Raw genomic sequence first — 17,351 nt, 5'->3', positions numbered from 1 at the left:
TCGAGAAGCAACTGTACAATTACAATTAAATAATAAATAAAATAAAAGCTTACTGACCAGAAATAAAGCTACTGTATTTAACTCGGTAGTTAAAAACCAGATAGATTTCGCGCTAGCTAGCTGCCCGTGTGACTGAACGCTTTGGAATTACTTCAGATAATGATAGCATGTGGGTTATAAAAATTATTATTATTTTTACCATTTCCTTCTTGTATTTATACTTTTACAGACGTGAACAGGCATGAGGCAGACTTTGAGGAACTAAAATAATTTGATTCTTCTGCATTAGCGCTAGAAGGCTAACGCGGTTAACAACCAAGTGACATTTTATCCTCTCGTTGTGGAAAGTCATTATAAAAGACACTTGAGCCCTTACAAGTAATTGTTTATTGGTTATTACTCACATGATATTATTTCCAGAGCACTCCGATTACTTTGAGTCTGATTACAATGTACAGCAGATCAAACACATGAATTTGATGTTTAGCAGAACAACCTGAACCCCCCGTTACCAGATGGCGCTGTTCCACACGGCTACTTTAACCGGGCAGATCTTCAGAGGACCCGGGTTGCTGCCGTTTATGTTGGCACCGGGGCAAAAGAAAGGGAACATTCTCTTGGTGAAGCGTTCTTTGAAGGTGTAGATGGGTGTCAGGTCCAGGGGGTTGGAGAAGCTCACCTCCCCGGCCTCGTAGTCCAGCTTCACCCTGACTCTCTCAAGATGGCCGCTCAGCTTCAGCTGCGTGGGCGGAGACGTCATGGCCGTGTAAAGGCCGTCCGACAGCGCGATGGTCCAGAAACCCGCCTCTGGACCGCCCGAGACTTTCCCCTTCCTGGCTATGGACTCCCTCACCATGCCGATGACCCAGTCGTCGTTGTCCTTCACCTCCACCTCCCAGGCGTGGCGCCCCGAGTCGAAGCCCTCGGACCCAAGCACGAAGACAAAGTGGTCGAAGCGCTCGGGGTTGTCGGGAAGCTTCTGCATCATGCCGCTGTTGCTGACCTGGGTCAGGTTTTTGCTCAGCTTCAGGCAGGGGTAGGCCGTGTTGGCGTCCAGAGTCACGGGAGCTAAGAAATGGAACGAGGGACGTGATCGTTATAACGTGACGAGACTTAGAAACTCTTACCTACTATAACGTCCTGTTCGCTACTTATCCACAAATTTCCCCATTCACCCAGGTTTAGGCCTCTAGCAATAAAATGGATTAAGACATCCAACATAACCTTAGCACATGAACAATATCTTGCTCCATACTTTTTATCCATTTACAGTTACGTTTCATGTCAAACGGACGTCCACGATACAAGTTAGTTCCTATCACGACGTACAATTTGCCCTGTTATAGGAACCAATCAGAATCGAGAATCCAACAGCGCTGTGGTATAATCTTATATATGAACCGTCTCCATCTTCAAGCTGATTATTTTGTCTGTAATAGCTGAGCTATGAAGGCGTGAGCCTGCGAGTGCGTGGAGAAGCTTACTGTATTCCACCAAGGCCTGCATCTTCTCCCACAAGCTGAACTTCAGAGAGCTCACGTGTTTCGCCACGTTGATGAGAGCAGCTGGAACTTTCTCCGGTTCAGTAAAGGTTAAGCGTGTCCTGCAAATCACAACAGATTCACTATGTAGATGCTGTAGTCTTATCATTAAACGGAGGATGATTATGGACAAAGGTATCGGTCGGGCACAAACTAACCTCTTTTTTATATTCTTGTAGTGCTACAAAGGAAAGTTAAGCATCAGAATTATTCTTTCACAGTTCACAGTCAATGAATAAAAACTTCAACAAAAAGACAACATTAATAATTATAATTAAAAACTGTTTTTTTTAAAAAACATTTCTACATTTAAAATGTGAAGAAGAAGAAAAAAAAAACTTAAAAGTGATAAAAAAAATATATAGTAATAGAAAATAAAACAAGTGACAGGAAAAATGAAAATATAAAAATATATATGAAGTAAAAACTTTTTAAAAAATAATAATAAGAAGAAAATCCTACCAAATACAAGTGGGTGTTAAGCACTATATGCTTGGCCACCTAATAATAATAATAATAATAATAATAATAATAATAATAAGTGAGGAAAAGCTAGTTATATTCTAAAGAGAAAAAATGTCTTCACTAAAAATACATAAATAATAAAGTTTACGGATAGTGTGTTTATTTCTGAAGAAAACTTCCCACACCTGCAGGAACACAGAGTCGCTGTTGGCGATTTCGTCGTCTACGGTTCTGACGGCGTGAGAGAACATCAGAATATCCCGCGAGAGCTTGTCGGTGTTTCTCTTCATTAGATGCAACTTCTCCTCCTCTTCCTCAGCCAGGAGAGCGATCCTCGCCACCTCCTGTTTCTCCAGGAACTCTCTGATCTCGGCAAATTCCTCTCTGATCTGTTGCTCCGCCTGCTGCCTTTGGTTCTGTCACAAAAAAAAAAAAACATACCCGTGAGATTCTGTCTTTTTATTCGTACGAGCGATCGATGATCTTTCTAATCAGCGGTTGTGTTCAAACCACTTAAATTCCGAGGACGTGTCAGGATCCGGAGCGTTCCGTGTAGAGTTTTGACTTTTTTGGTCTTTGAACCTCGAAAAAAAGGCGTTTCTCGGTTGATTCATTTCGACTTGTTCAGGAATCCTTACACAAATCCTAGAAAAGGTTTATAATTACCGTGTAGGCGATCCTTACATCGCTGTATTTTGCCGAAAATGCCCTCAGAAATTCTGACAAACAGCAATTAAGTTGCAAATTCCTGTTAAATAGTTGCAGTTGTTTCGCTTTCTGTTCACAACCAGCTCTTTGAAACCTGGCTTTAGCTCTGGAAAGTTCTGTCTGGAGGTCGTTGTTACCTTGATGTGTACGGTGATGTCGTCGCCCTCCTGCTTGGCCTCGTAAAGCCGACCGAGACGTTTCTTCGTCGGCACCAGCTCCATCTTTAACGCCGCCTAAAGAAGAGCGGAGAAAAACAACTAAGCAACTGAACTCTCAACCACGAGAGCAAAAAATAAATAAATAAAAAAGTTTAATATAAAAAGAAAATATTGCTTTAAAACAGCAATACGGTATTAAATATTAAACGCTTTCATGTGAGGACATCTTCTAGGAAAACGTTCGGCGCAATTCACCTCCGAACCACTCGGTGGTAGTGCTGAGAGACTGTTATGCCAAAGTAACGTTGAATATTGTTTCAGAGGGTGGATTGGCAAGATGAACTGCCGAGTCGAATCAACTTCCTGGAGCGCTTTTGGTGAAATTAAAAATGCCCGCCTTGCCCTTTTATGAGCCCAATTTATCCCAATCGGAAATTGTTTTCTATTTTTTTTTTAACTTCTATCCGGCTACGACCGGCTAACATCTCCGCCTATGAATTAATTAAAATCAACGCCCCCTGCCATAACATGTGCGGAACTGTTTTCAGCGACTGAGCACCAGTGGGCGGGGCCAACGGTGAGATGATTTAAAAGTCACATGCAGACGAATTTACCCGCGTGACCTCACAAATCCCGCCAGATCCAAAACGAGCCGTTTCTGGGGCTTGGTTAAATAAATGCTCTTCTTTTTGTACTGAGGAGGACGTTTTAACGGTACAACCACCTCTTACATGTCGGAAAATCAAAATCAAGGAAAATTTGATTTCTCACATCATGACCCCTTTAACTATTACCACATACACAGTACGAACATCCAAAAGATCTCCTCAAGGGTTCTTCGGACAGTTACGGGTTCTTCATTTCGGCGGCAAAAGATCTATTTTGTATCTAGGATTAAGGTACAGATTGCGTTTTAAAACTCCAACATGAAGCGGAATGTAATCAGCTGTTCTAACATTAATGCTGTGATTACACAGCAACAAGATCTCCTGTAAACTGTTTTACCTCCAGCGTGTTCCGCAATGTTTTGTGTTAAACATTCCAGCTTGTTGTGAAAACACTGTGCTGGAATGGAATTATGGGGGATGGATACACACACACACACACACACACACACACACCGCATGCTGAACGCATGCAGACTGCATTCTCAATTTTCTGGATTCTGATTGGTCAGAAGGTGTTGATTAATTTTCTAGAACAGCGGCTCTGACAGTAGTGCAGCTGCACATCACAGGTTCATATTCGCACGCTCGTTTTAACACGCCATCGTTTCTATCGGGGTTCAAGCCGTTTAGGGCCCTTAAAGACGTTAAAAAATATTACTTAATATTGCGCAATCCTAGAAGTACCTAAGTCAAAGAAAAAAAAAACAAGACCATTTTAAGAAATATCGGCCTTCATTAAGCTTGTCTAATAGCCGCTGAACGTTGATTGACCAAGGGCGGCCATGTTTTTCAGGATTTACCTTTGTCCTCGTATACACCGATTGGACCTCGGACAAGGACAATTCTTGCAAGAATTATTTATCAAGTCTATTGGACCAACGGTTGTACATTTACTGCCAATTTTATGTTTTGTTCTGTTGTAGCGCCACCAACTGGTCACACTCAGTAATTCTTCGGTCCTCAGTTTGAGCCCACGCGCACTTCTAACGTTTTGATGTGCCCTTGCAAGGCTCAATCAAAAGTTCTTTTTGATGATTATTGATCTAAGAATTGTCCTGCAATAGGATTATTTCAGTTGACCTCGGGCTAGTTCGCAAAACTAGGTTTTTAAAATAATCTCAAATATTTAATGAAGGATTTGATTGACAGCACTGGTCCTAGAGGCAAAGTTGTTCAGAATTAGATGTAATGTATGATACAAATAATGTGTATGTCTGAAACACTGGAATCCTTTACACACCATTTTAGCCAGCCACTTTCATGTTTATATATTTTTTTTACTCGTATAGCGCCACCAAGTGGCCAAACGCCTCCATTTTTTGTCAGGTGAGATCAGACGGAGGCCTTACATAAGTATACCAAGTTTGATGAAAATATGTCATTCCGTTACATAATTATAGCCATTTAAGTAAAAGTGGCCACGCCCACATCAAACGTTTTGATATGCCCTTGTGAGCGTAAATCAAAAAGTTAAACTTTTTTGATAACTGTTGATCTAGGAAGTTGTCCTGCTATAGTTTTATTTCAGTTAAACAAAAATCCTACAACTAGTTCGCAAAAGTAGGTTTTTAACATTATCTGAAATATTTAACGAACGCTTTGACAGACACCAGTTCTTCATGAGGCATAAGTTGTTTAGAACCAGAAGCCCTATCATATGATATGTATTACTAGTGTTTTTTCATAACCCTGCGTTATATACAACCGTTAACTCCTACAAAAATCATGATAGCGCCACTTAGTGGCCAATTTAAAAAAAACAAAACAAAAGACTTTACACAAACCTCTTTGATCAAGAGTCAAATAGGTCCACCAAGTTTCATTCCGATCGGTAATTGTTAACCTTGTCTAATAGCTGCTGAAAACTGATTGGCCGGTGACAGCCATGTTTTTCAGCATACATAAATGTCCACATAGACGATGATGGCACCTGAGACAAAGACGCTGTATGCAAATTTTTAAGTCAATCGGATCGACCGTTCCATAGTTACAGACAATTTTATGTTTTTTTGGCCAGACGGTGGCGCTATAGTGAGCATGTTTATAATGGCCATAACTTTTGAACCGTTTGTCACAGACTCAAGTGTCTTATATCTACGGAATCCTTGGGACCAGACGAACAAAATGTATTATGTCATTTCCGCCTATAAAAATTTTCCACCATCTCGGATTTTTTTGTAAAACAAACTTTTGTGAACTAGAGCTAGGTTTTTCATCTGATCGGGACCAAATCAGTGCCAAACGATTCTATGGCGCCTCCTTATCAAAATCGTTCAAAAAAAAGTTTCGACTCGAGGTAGCTATAGTATGTGAAAACACAGGAAGTAGGCATGGCCACTTTTACGTAAATGGCTATAACTCCTGAACGAAATGAGATATCTTCACCAAATTTGACATGCTTATGCCAAAAAACACAACTTTATAGGTGGAAATCATATACGTTTTGTTCGTCTGGTCCAAATGATTCCACAGATATAAGACACTTGAGTCTGTGACAAACAGTTCAAAAAGTTATGGCTATTTTTCTAAAAACCAGGATGTGAAGTTTAAGGAAAATAAGCAACTTCAGGGTCATAACAATAACGGCGCTTCATCGCACCATCCCGTTGTTGATTATTTTCCTCTAACAGCATGACATGGAGTGTTTTATTCTTTACAAAACCTTTTCATTTCGTAAACTTCATTTTGATCAAATGTATTTATGTATTTGTACATTTAAAGACAAGGTTGGTTTCATTTTTCTTTACTTTCTTGCTTATTTCGCACTTTATTTCTCCCTTGATTAGTCCCGCCCCCCCAAAAAAATTTCATCTGAGACAGATGAGTGAAATAAAACGATATAATAATACGGGCTCTTGTGCATGCTTTACATGCAGGAGTTTTATTTATTTATTTATTTATTTACTAATTAAAATGTCATGCCTGTAGTTGCCCAAACATAAAGCCTGGCCTTTTACTAGTCTGATAGTCTGCTGTGGGATTTATATCCGTTTGCACAGCTGACATTAACAGTGTTGGCATGTCCTGTTGTTCCTCACATCAGAATAAAGGTCGGCGTTGTAGGGGGTTGCTAATGTCAGAGGCTAATTTCGGTTGCACAACGAAGACTCACCTTAAGGTCGTGTGCCGCTTCCTCCATGGGACACACGCGATGGCCTTGATGCTTCTTGGAGGTGTGACACACGCAGCACAGCAGCTCCTCGTCGTCATGGCAGAAGAGTTTGAGCGGCTCTCTGTGGGTAGGACACAGGTCTAACCGCCTGGCGCCGGTGCCGGGTGACGAGGGCGGAGAGGTGGTCAGTCCTTTCTGCTCCTGCACCAGCGTTTCACACACGTTCTTCAGCACGAGGCTGACGGTGGGCTCGGTGAGCGAGCACCTCCTCCTGCACACGGGACACTCGCGCTTGGGTGTCTTCTTGCTCCAGAACTGGTTCAGGCAGGTGCGACAGAAGCTGTGGCTGCAGCGCAGGACCACGGGGTCGGCGAAGATCTCGCAGCACACGGGACACGACAGCTGGTCCTCCACGGCCGAGCGGGAGCTCGAGGACAGCGCTCGTGGACGCAGAATCTCCGTCACTCTGGGGTTCAGGAGCACACCGCCTCTCCCGGGCTGAGAAGACGCTCTCGACCGTAAAGGCATCGCTCACTAGTCTGGGCCGTAAATCACAAAACTCACTCCGGCTTGTCCGCAAAACCCGTATAACACACCGGAGGAACGAGTAAAACGTGACCCTTCCCGCGAATATCTGCCTTTTATAGACCCACTGTTCGACTGACCATGAGCTGTCTTGCGTCAGTCTGAGGGAGTGTAACTGGCGCTTGACAGATCGGCGAGATGTTTGCTGTAAACAGCACTGTTTTGGAGACTCGGCCGGTGTTGACTATAGCAGGCACGGCTGCTCTTTGATCAGGGTATATGACTTTATAAATACGTGATTATAGACAAATATAGTGACGAGGGACCGAGACGTGAAAAATAGATATATTCGAATACGGTGACGCCGGGTGACCACGCAAGTTCCAGCCAAATTATGATTCGGATCCTGTAACTTCAGTAGGCGTCAAAACCTACTAAAATATCCAGCAGTCTAAAAATCCTTCTAAACATTTCCCAGCACGGGGATAATAAATGAATTAAGAATAAAATAACAGAAAAAGACACTCCATGGGCCTGTACCGAGTTTATTAACGCCATCGGTATCATTTTGTTACTACTGGGAGACACGTAAATATCGTATTTAGCGTCCGAAGGGCGGTACTAAATGAAAAATATGCGATCTTTAAACAAAGTAACAATTTACATCCTGCGATCAACCTGTTCAAAAGTTTACACCCCCTCCCCCTGGCTCTTGATCCATCGTGTCGTCTTCTCGAGCGTCGGTGAGCGTGTGCACCTTTCGTGATAGTCGTGTACGAGTCCCTCGGTCGTCCTCGGTGTGGAAAGACGGATCTGGACATCGTATAGTCTGTTGGAAAGGAGTCGAATATGCAGAAGATGCCGGAAAAGTAAAGAACGTGCAGGACCTGGAGGATTTTTCTGAAGAACAGCGGGCAGTTTAACTGCTCACGATAAACAAGGGACTCAGGAAGAATTCTCACAGAACATAAACACATCGTGTCGTGGATCATCCGGGTCACGACGCACGGGATTAATAATGGAGCGTGTGTAAACTTCTGAACCGGTTCGTTTGTATGAATTCAGTTATTATTGTGTCTTGTGGACTAGATGTAAACATCTGTTATGTGAAATAGATTATTCAGGGCGGGACTAAATGAAAAAAAACAACTAAATGCTATTTTTATGATCCTTCTAAAGTACACTGAATATTAAATGGGTAGAGGAGGGATAATATTGTTGTTACAGAAGAGGACTAGGATAAAATATGGCAATTAGAATTAAAAAAAAAAAAAATCAACTTGTTCAGCCATGCGGAGAGAAAAATACTGTAGAAAACACGACAGGATGTAAGGGATGTTGGAGAAACTGTGAGCTAAATGAGGTGACCTGCCAGCATGTTTTCTGGAAATACACACCTCTTGCTTCCTATACACAGGAATTTGGAAGCCATTTTAGGAAAGGCATTAGCTGTAAACGTGATAAAAGTGGTGACGTTCCATTCACACGTAGGAACGCAGTGAGCGAAATGGAAATGACAGGAAAATGACTAAAACCAGACCGAAACCACCCATCCTTAATAAATAGACGGATATAATACAGGATATATACACAACGGATTGAGAAAAGTCTACACACCCTTGTTGAAATGGCAGGTTTTTGTGATGTAAAAAAAAAAAGAAAGAAACTTTTCCCACCCAAACATTAAGGCAAAAACAATCAGAAACGTTTCAGGGAAAAATAACAAAGCTGAAATAACCCGGTCGCATAAATGTGCACCGTGGCTGTGTTCAGAATGATCCAAATCACGTTCAATCTCGTGGTCAAAAGCAATCATCATACAGCCGTCACCAAAGAAATGATTCTGACTCGCCACAAATAAAGACCAGCTGTGGGATTTTCTTCACATCGTCTTGGTTTCATCCGACCTCTGAAGCGATGGTCCACAAACGAGCTTACAAAGCATGCACGGTATCTTGCTTGTCGAAAGATATCGACCAGGAGAGGGGTATAGAAACATTCAATTTACCATGAAACACTGTAAAGGTCATCGACAAATAGGGGGGGGGGGGGGGGGGGGTAAAAATGGTCGTCACGGTGACATCTCCAAGAACAGGACGTCCCTCCAGAATTTACAAGAGGGCGAGACAAAATCTTACCAGGGAGGCTTCCGAGAGACCAGCATTAAAGGAGCTGCAGGAACATCTGAGAAGAACTGATTACTCCCGGAACGTGACGACAATCGCTCGTATTCTTCACATGTCTAGACTATGGAGTGGGGGTGGGGGGGGGGGGGGGCTAGACAGATTCCCTTTCTCACAAAAAAACATCCAAGCCCAAAATAAATCACCCCAAAACGTGTCAAAAATGTGTTACGGTCTGACGAGACCAATTCCGAAAGGTATAATAATTCCATACTTCCAAAAGGTCACCGAAAGAACAGCATCCCCACGGTGAAGCATGGTGGTGGCAGCATCGTGCTTCAGGGCTGCTTTTCTCCAACCAGACCTTGGGCTTTTTATCAAGGTGGAAGGAATCACGAACAGCTACGAATACCAGTCGATTTTAGTGCGAAACCTTCACGTGTCTGCTAGTAAGGAATTTCTTTCACCTTTACCCACGACAACAACGCAAAGTTATTACTCAAAGTATTATTTGCAAGTACCGCCTCAGGGAGCATTCGGAAAAGGAAAAAAATTCATCAGATTTGGTCGAAGTGGATCGACTAGATTAAGCTCACAAGGTCTGATTTTATTTTCTCCATATTTCTGTACAAGGTAGGACGTACGCGCTCCTGGTCCGACGGTTTCTTTCTTTATTTTTTATTTAAATTTAAAAGGACAATCAGGAATATCGGAAAAGCTCTTTTGGACCGTTGTGGATTTAAAGCTGTTTACTGAGGGGCAGGACTTGGGTAATACAGCCGACATGCTGAGTGTTATGAGCCACTCTGTTCGGGTTCGAAGCAGAGGGCTGTCTCTGCTCATATCAGCTCGCCCCGAATGGTCTCTGCTGTGTGCGAGCTGAACTGTGGCTGCGGTGAAAGTAACAATAACATTCTCAGTGCGTTCTCAGAAATGATGTTGATGAAACATATTAAATGCAGGTATTGAAGAAAACGTGCAGGCGTTAGCCGAGCTGTATACCCGTGTGACTAAACCCAGAGGCTGATTATCTCCCTTTCCTTCGGAAATACAGTTCATTAAGATTGGCCAGACGATGACCGGTCTTAATTCCGCATCAACTGAGACACAATAAAAAAAACCCCACCGATATTGCACCGGGTTTGTCTCTTATGGGCGTCAGATGGTAGTACCCAAAATCCGTACACCATACAAGATGCAGTGGCGTGCATAAGTATTCACCCCCCTTGAACATTCCCACGTTCTGTAGCGACCCAACCTGGTACTGTAACGGATGGAAACTTCTTCACAAATGAAACTGTAAAAGTTGTGATTGGATCAGAATCAATTCAATTAGATCCGATGCGGACACGTGATTGGTCGGACGGCGTCGTCCGGTGTGCAATTTAAAGTGTCACGTGACCTCGATATAAACTCACCTGTTCCTGGAAGAACTCACAGCTTATTAGAGAACATACCGTACCTGCACAAACTGCACCATGAAGAACAAAGAGCTATCAAAACAAGTCGGGAATATATCATTATTATACACGCACAAACACACACACACACACACACACTACCAGTTTAGACACACTCATTCTCAACATTTTAGAATAATAATAAAATCATCAAAACTCTGGGGTAACACAAATTGAATTATGGGAATTATCTTGTGATAGAAAATCCAACATAAATCAAAACAATTGAATATTTTAGCATCTTCAAAGTCGACGCCATTTTCGCCTATAATTTCAGAAATGTATTCTTGGCGTTTTCTCGACCGATTTCTTGAGGAATTTCCCCGAGATGCTTTTTAAACGGTTTTAAAGGAGTCCACACCGACGCCGGACTCTTATCGGCTGCTTTTCGGGAACATCTCGCTCCGAGTCGTCCGTTTAAAAAATAAATATTTATTTTGTAAATAACGTTAGTTTTCTAATGAAAGAAACGAACACGTCGGCACGATTATATTTTTGCCTACGACACGGATTTCACACGTTTGATCACGCACCTTCAGGTCAAAAGGTTTCTAACATCATGAGAAACGTTTCAGTCGCGTGTCCACAAACTTTTGACCGGTAGTGTGTAATAAAAACTGAGCATCCCACAGAACGACATTAAACCATGTAAAAACATACATACATACATACATATATATATATATATCCAAGTTTAATTTCATCGTGTTCAGGTGTCGTTACGAGTCCGAGATATCGTCAGAAGATCGGACTGAATGATGTCTTTTGAACGAAGTCAACCTTACGTTTGCGAGTAGGTCGAGCCGGTGGTTTTGCCGTAGTAGAAAGAGGGGATTAGAGATCCAACATGCCACGATTAAGACGCGTGATCATATTTCTTGATACTGTAAAGCTAAGATCTTCTTTCATTTCTAAACGCCACACACGGCTGATCAGAAACTTCGTCGCGGGACAAAACGCAACGCGGGCTTTAAGCTCGATCCTGAGAAAATTTACTCGAGCCTACCCGGATTTGCCGCTCGACGTCGTCGACCTTCTCATTTACACAGAACCGTGTTTGAGAAATACACGGCCAGAAATACAAAAAAAAAAAGGAGAGAGAACACAAACGGAGTCAAGCGAGTCAAATTAGATGGTTTGTTTTAATGAAGCTGAGAAATGGGTGTAGCGAGTAAACATGTGAAACGACATTCCAGCTCCTGGATGCGCTCTCCGATTGCACTTCGACAGCACGTCGGGACGTTTAAACAGTGTAACATCAGTGTTTGTGTTTGTAACAGCATTGATCTTTTCTTTAAAAACGACATTTGATCTATAATACAGTGAAATAAGCCAAGAAGACAAGAGAGTCAATAACAGAACGATAAAAAGCAAAACATTTAAAAAAAAAAAACAACTAAAAATCCAGCTAAATACGGACAAGAACAGTGTGGTACATAAACACATGAACAACAAGAGCCCTGTCCTTAACCTCAACAATGAGATGGAATGAACTGAACGCTTGCTAGCTGGTTGCTTTAAGAGGCAGTGACCTTTCAACCCACGTCATCATCATCATCCTCCTCCTCCTCCTCCTCGAACAATACTTGAATAATATCGGCTTACGTGGAAAACTGAATATTACTGAGACAAAATGCAGCATCACACTTGAAATATTGCATGAATAACAGTTTAACACTGATCCTTGGTTTGGCATCAGACTGCGGTTTAGAGCGTTCCTCTACGTCTTCCTCGATTCTTTGCTTACGCGAACCCGCTTGCTGAAATGCGAATGAGAAATGCGTCCATCTGGAAACAGGAAGTTCATTCTTGGGTTTGGCTAAAGGAGTTCATTTCGCGAGCAAAAATTACGAGACGACGACGTTAAACTCGCCATGGAAACGTCACTCGTCGCTTTATTTATTTATTTATTTATCCATCCGATTCTGCATTTTGCTTCCGAGTAGGCTTGTGCGATACCGATTATCCTCTTAAGCGCAATCTTCCTTTTTAAAACGTCGCGATAGAGGACGCGATTCGAGCGAATGGGGAAAACGGGCACGTCCGACCACTTCAGGTTTGAGGAGAGTACGGGATGGACGTTATGATATCGTCGGCTGTGCGTATTTCAGGAGCTCCGGCGATCGCGAAACCTCAGCCGGATGGTGGGATTTTAGGCGACTCGGTACTAATACGCAGTAAAGGAGGGGGCGGGGAGGGAGGAGGGGGGGGGGGGGGGGGTTAAACCTCCAAAACAAAACATCTATGGATCGGACCCGTTTGTCCAGAACGTCTCACAGAGGCTCGATCGGATCGAGATCTGGGGAATTCGGAGGCCGAGTCAACACCTTGAACTCTGTCATGTTCCTCAAACCGCTCCTGAACCATTTGTGCAGTGTGTCAGGGCGCGTTATCCTGCCGTTAGGGAAAACCGATGCCACGAAGGGGTGTATTTGGTCTGCAACAATGTTTCGGTAGGTGGTACGTGTCAAAGTAACGTGAGATCGCTGGGGAAGGGGCGGAGCTTCCAGACAGTTCAACTGCGGAGCTCCTACGCAATATGCGTTAAGGCTGGCAGGTCTGGTAGTATAATATAATATGATCGGCGATATTCAGGAACGTCTCTGGAGAATCGTGTCAAAGTGTAATATGGTGTAGGGATGATGATATCGTTATATCGCACAAGCCTACTTTTCTAGCGCCACCTTAAACGTCTATTTGTGAACCGGTGTTTAGAGAAAGAACCTGACTGTTAGCTCGGTCGATCCGATTCTCACTCTTTCTAATCGCAACATCTGCTTCCGATCTTAGCTCCATTTTGCTTGCACACGTTAACGTTTTGTTTACGTTTTCGCTGTAAAAATGAACCCCATACCGACCCCTTTCCATCACATTAATGAACTGGAGCTATTTACCCAAGCCTAGTCGATTAATAAACGCATAAAAGTTTGCCGTTTCAAATTTAGATTTAGAGGAAATGAGTAACGTCAAGGATTATTTCACCGCGTTCGGAAGGAGACGGCCGTCTCTCGGCGGTTTTTATTTCGTTTGATCGATCTTGCATTCGCCTACGTCCTACGTCGTTTTACGACATCAAGTATACATGCGACACATGTAATTCCCCTCCTCATCCAAAAAAAAAAAAATACTAACCAAAAAAAAAAAAAAACATTTAAAACAATACAAGTGTTAAATGTAACTGGACACACATTTGGACACGTATGAAAACCTGATTATCTTAAGGAACGTGTAGGGAATAAATGATCATATAAAGGAGAAGACGTGAGGAATACGAAAACATGATAAACATGCTTTAAGGAGTCGCTGTAGTGTTACATCACAAAGTGGTCCAGAACTGAACTGCACATGCACAAGGACAGACAGACAGAGAGAGAGAGAGAGAGAGAGAGAGAGAGAGAGTGTGTGTGTGAGTGTGTGTGTTGGAACATGGCGTGGCAGTACAGTTCATACAGTGTAACAGTGCAAAGTGAACGTCACAGTTTTATAAAGAGTCAGAGAGAGAGAGAGAGAGAGAGAGAGAGAGAGAGAGAAGATAGAGTGAGAGATGGAGAAGATAGAGAGATAGAAGATAAAGAGAGAGAGAGAGAAGATAAAGAGAGAGAAAGAATATAGAGAGAGGGAGAAGATACAGAGAAGGAGAGAGAAGATAGAGAGATGAGAAAGACAGAAGATAGATAGAGAGAGAGAGGGAGGAGAGAGAGAGAGAGGGAGAAGATAGAGAGAGGAGAGTGGGAGAAGATAGATAGAGAGAGAGAGGGAGGGAGGAGAGAGAGGGAGAAGATAGAGAGAGGAGAAAGACAGAAGATAGATAGAGAGAGAGGGAGAAGATAGACAGAGAGAGGGGGGGGAGAGAGAGGGAGAAGATAGAGAGAGGAGAAAGACAGAAGATAGATAGAGAGAGAGGGAGAAGATAGATAGAGGGGGGGGGGAGAGGGAGAAGATAGAGAGAGGAGAAAGACAGAAGATAGATAGAGAGAGAGGGAGAAGATAGATAGAGAGAGAGGGGGGGGAGAGAGAGAGAGGGAGAGAGAGAGAGAGAGAGATATTTACACGTGCAACGTGCAGATTGGAATTTTTCATAGCCTTTATCTGGGGTATCTGAGAGAGAACCGGGGTAAATTTCGACACTGATATTCCACATTAGTGTCTTAAGGGCGAGTGTAATGTTCCTTCCGGAGTCAACACCGGGCTCAGCGCTGCAGTTCATTATTCTGCATGAACACTGTAGCCCGCTCCCAGAGAATGTCCAGAATAAAGACAGCTGAAGGTTTGTGTGTGTAAAACTCACTCTGTAGTGTAGTTTGTAGTAGCAATGTCGTCGGTGGCAGCACCACCTCCCTTTCAGTCCGATACACGCCGCCGCGTTCGGGATCAAATCCGACCCACCTTGGCATCGCCGATGGCGCCCCAGACGTCAAACACAAACTCGTCCGGGAAAGCGAAGTCGCCGAGCGTCTCGTCCAAAGCCTCCGCGAACTCGTCCGGGTTCTTTTTGTCTTTGCCCAACTCCACCATTGTGGCAGCTGAGAGAGAGAGAGAGAGAGAGAGAGAGAGAGAGAGAGTGACAGATGGAGAGAGAGAGTTGGAGAGAGACACAGAGAGAGAGGCGGGGGGGGGGGGGGGTAGAGAAATAGAATTAGAAAGAAAGAAAGAAAGAGGATATAATGAAAAAAGACACGTGGAGAGAGAGCGAGAGAGAAGGCAGAGGAAATAGAATAAGACAGAAAGGAAAAAAGAAAAAGAAAGAGAATGGTGAGGGAGGGAGTGAAAGAGGGAAGCAGGAAAGAAGTAATATGGATAAAAACAACATGGGAATGAATGTACACTTCTCTCTCTGTAGCAGTTTTATGGGAAAACTTTGACCTGGGACTCAGAGAGAAGATTTAAGACTCTTCTAAAGCCATGGTGATTTTTCAGGATGATACTGAATTGTTTATGAAATATTTTCTCATCTCATAATAAAAACCTAATGTTTTACTTTACCATGAAGTTACTGATACAGCCCGACTACACACAAATCCAGAAATTTGATTCAAGAAGCAGCAGCAGTCGAAGAAAAAGATAAGGCAGAAGAAGAAAAAGAAAAAGCAGCAGAAGAAGTAGAAGAATCAGGAGAAGTAGAAGAATCAGGAGAAGTAGAAGAATCAGGAGAAGTAGAAGAATCAGGAGAATTAGAAGAAGCAGGAGAAGAAGCAGGAGAAGAAGTAGGAGAAGAAGAAGAAGTAGTAGAAGAATCAGGAGAAGAAGCAGTAGAAGAAGTAGAAGAGGCAGGAGAAGAAGTAGAAGAAGAAGTAGTAGTAGTAGAAGAATCAGGAGAAGAAGTAGAAGAGGCAGGAGAAGAAGTAGAAGAATCAGGAGAAGAAGTAGAAGAGGCAGGAGAAGAAGTAGAAGAGGCAGGAGAAGAAGTAGAAGAGGCAGGAGAAGAAGTAGAAGAGGCAGGAGAAGAAGTAGAAGAGGCAGGAGAAGAAGTAGAAGAAGCAGTAGAAGAAGTAGAAGAAGAAGAAGAAGAAGTAGTAGAAGAAGAAGTAGTAGAAGAATCAGGAGAAGAAGCAGAAGAGGCAGGAGAAGAAGTAGAAGAAGAAGTAGTAGAAGAATCAGGAGAAGTAGTAGAAGAAGAAGAAGAAGTAGTGGAAGAGGCAGGAGAAGAAGAAGAAGAAGCAGCAGAAGAAGTAGAAGAGGCAGGAGAAGAAGTAGAAGAGGCAGGAGAAGAAGTAGAAGAAGCTGAAGAAGAAGTAGAAGAGGCAGGAGAAGAAGTAGAAGAATCAGGAGAAGTAGTAGAAGAAGAAGAAGTAGTAGTAGAAGAATCAGGAGAAGAAGTAGAAGAGGCAGGAGAAGAAGTAGAAGAAGAAGTAGTAGAAGAGGCAGGAGAAGAAGTAGAAGAGGCAGGAGAAGAAGTAGAAGAAGAAGTAGTAGAAGAGGCAGGAGAAGAAGTAGAAGAGGCAGGAGAAGAAGCAGAAGCAGCAGCAGAAGAAGTAGAAGCAGCAGAAGCTGAAGAAGAAGTAGAAGCAGAAGAAGCCGCAGCAGCAGAAGAAGAAGAAGCTGTTGTGATTACCGAGCTCACTGTCTCGTATACCCATGTAGTTCTCCAGGAGATCATCAACTTTCGCAATAGCCTTTTCCTCAAACGCTGAGGGCTGGAAGTAAAACCAAAAGTGCGTCTTAAATACAGAAACAATACATAAAGACCATCTAAAACTCTTCTACACGCCGCTGTCGAAATCTCCAATCTGATTGGTCAGCAGGCGTGGATTAGTTTTCTAGAACAGCAGCTCTGACAAAATCACAGCTTTATAATGAATGCCCTTGATTTGATACACTGTCGTTTCTATAGTAACAACAGGGACAGATCTTTTGATGTTGACTACAAACAGATTTTTATTTTATTTTTTTTAATGTGTAAGTATTTTTGAAAAGTATGATAAATGGATTTTTAAAAAAAAAAGTCTTACCAGTTCCTCCACCGTTGCTGGTCCTTTAGACCTCAGTCGTAATGTCCCTCTGCCCGTACCCAGCTGTACGCCTGACCCCGCTCTCCCCCCTGACCGCTGGCCGATCATATCTGAGGAAGAAGATCAGCACGAAGAGTGAATA

At 42.9% G+C, this 17,351-nt stretch overlaps 2 protein-coding genes across 2 annotated transcripts in view; both read right to left on the bottom strand.

Annotated features, from left to right (window-relative positions):
* Window positions 1-368: 368 nt before the first annotated feature.
* trim35-12 (tripartite motif containing 35-12) lies at window positions 369-10,858 on the bottom strand. The gene is made up of 6 exons (XM_017455081.2): window positions 6,653-10,858; window positions 2,852-2,947; window positions 2,192-2,422; window positions 1,700-1,722; window positions 1,485-1,603; window positions 369-1,068 (listed from the first exon to the last, which is right to left on the bottom strand). Exons 1-6 carry the CDS (start codon window positions 7,178-7,180, stop codon window positions 509-511), a joined length of 1,557 nt encoding a protein of 518 aa, XP_017310570.1. The 5' UTR covers window positions 7,181-10,858; the 3' UTR covers window positions 369-508.
* A 1,025-nt stretch (window positions 10,859-11,883) lies between these two features.
* The window catches only part of gipc1 (GIPC PDZ domain containing family, member 1), a 10,147-nt gene continuing 4,679 nt past the window's right edge, over window positions 11,884-17,351 (bottom strand). Inside the window, exons 5-7 of the mRNA XM_017455078.3 lie at window positions 17,210-17,319; window positions 16,813-16,894; window positions 11,884-15,283 (exon numbers count right to left, since the gene is read on the bottom strand). Coding sequence (XP_017310567.1) covers window positions 15,132-15,283; window positions 16,813-16,894; window positions 17,210-17,319 — 344 coding nt within the window. The 3' untranslated portion in view covers window positions 11,884-15,131. The remainder of the gene's footprint in view (window positions 15,284-16,812; window positions 16,895-17,209; window positions 17,320-17,351) is intronic.

The sequence above is a fragment of the Ictalurus punctatus genome, chromosome 24 (assembly GCF_001660625.3).
Source record: "Ictalurus punctatus breed USDA103 chromosome 24, Coco_2.0, whole genome shotgun sequence".
Taxonomy (NCBI): Eukaryota; Metazoa; Chordata; class Actinopteri; order Siluriformes; family Ictaluridae; genus Ictalurus; species Ictalurus punctatus.
This window is presented reverse-complemented; position numbering and strand designations above follow the sequence as displayed.

Excerpts from the sequence above, each read along its gene's own strand:
- trim35-12 (XM_017455081.2), bottom strand. The coding sequence starts at position 7,180 with ATGCCTTTACGGTCGAGAGCGTCTTCTCAGCCCGGGAGAGGCGGTGTG. Across the intron at positions 2,423-2,851 it reads ACATCACCGTACACATCAAG|AACCAAAGGCAGCAGGCGGA; the intron begins GTAACAACGACC and ends TTTTTGTGACAG. Across the intron at positions 1,723-2,191 it reads GCGACTCTGTGTTCCTGCAG|CACTACAAGAATATAAAAAA; the intron begins GTGTGGGAAGTT and ends TTTCCTTTGTAG.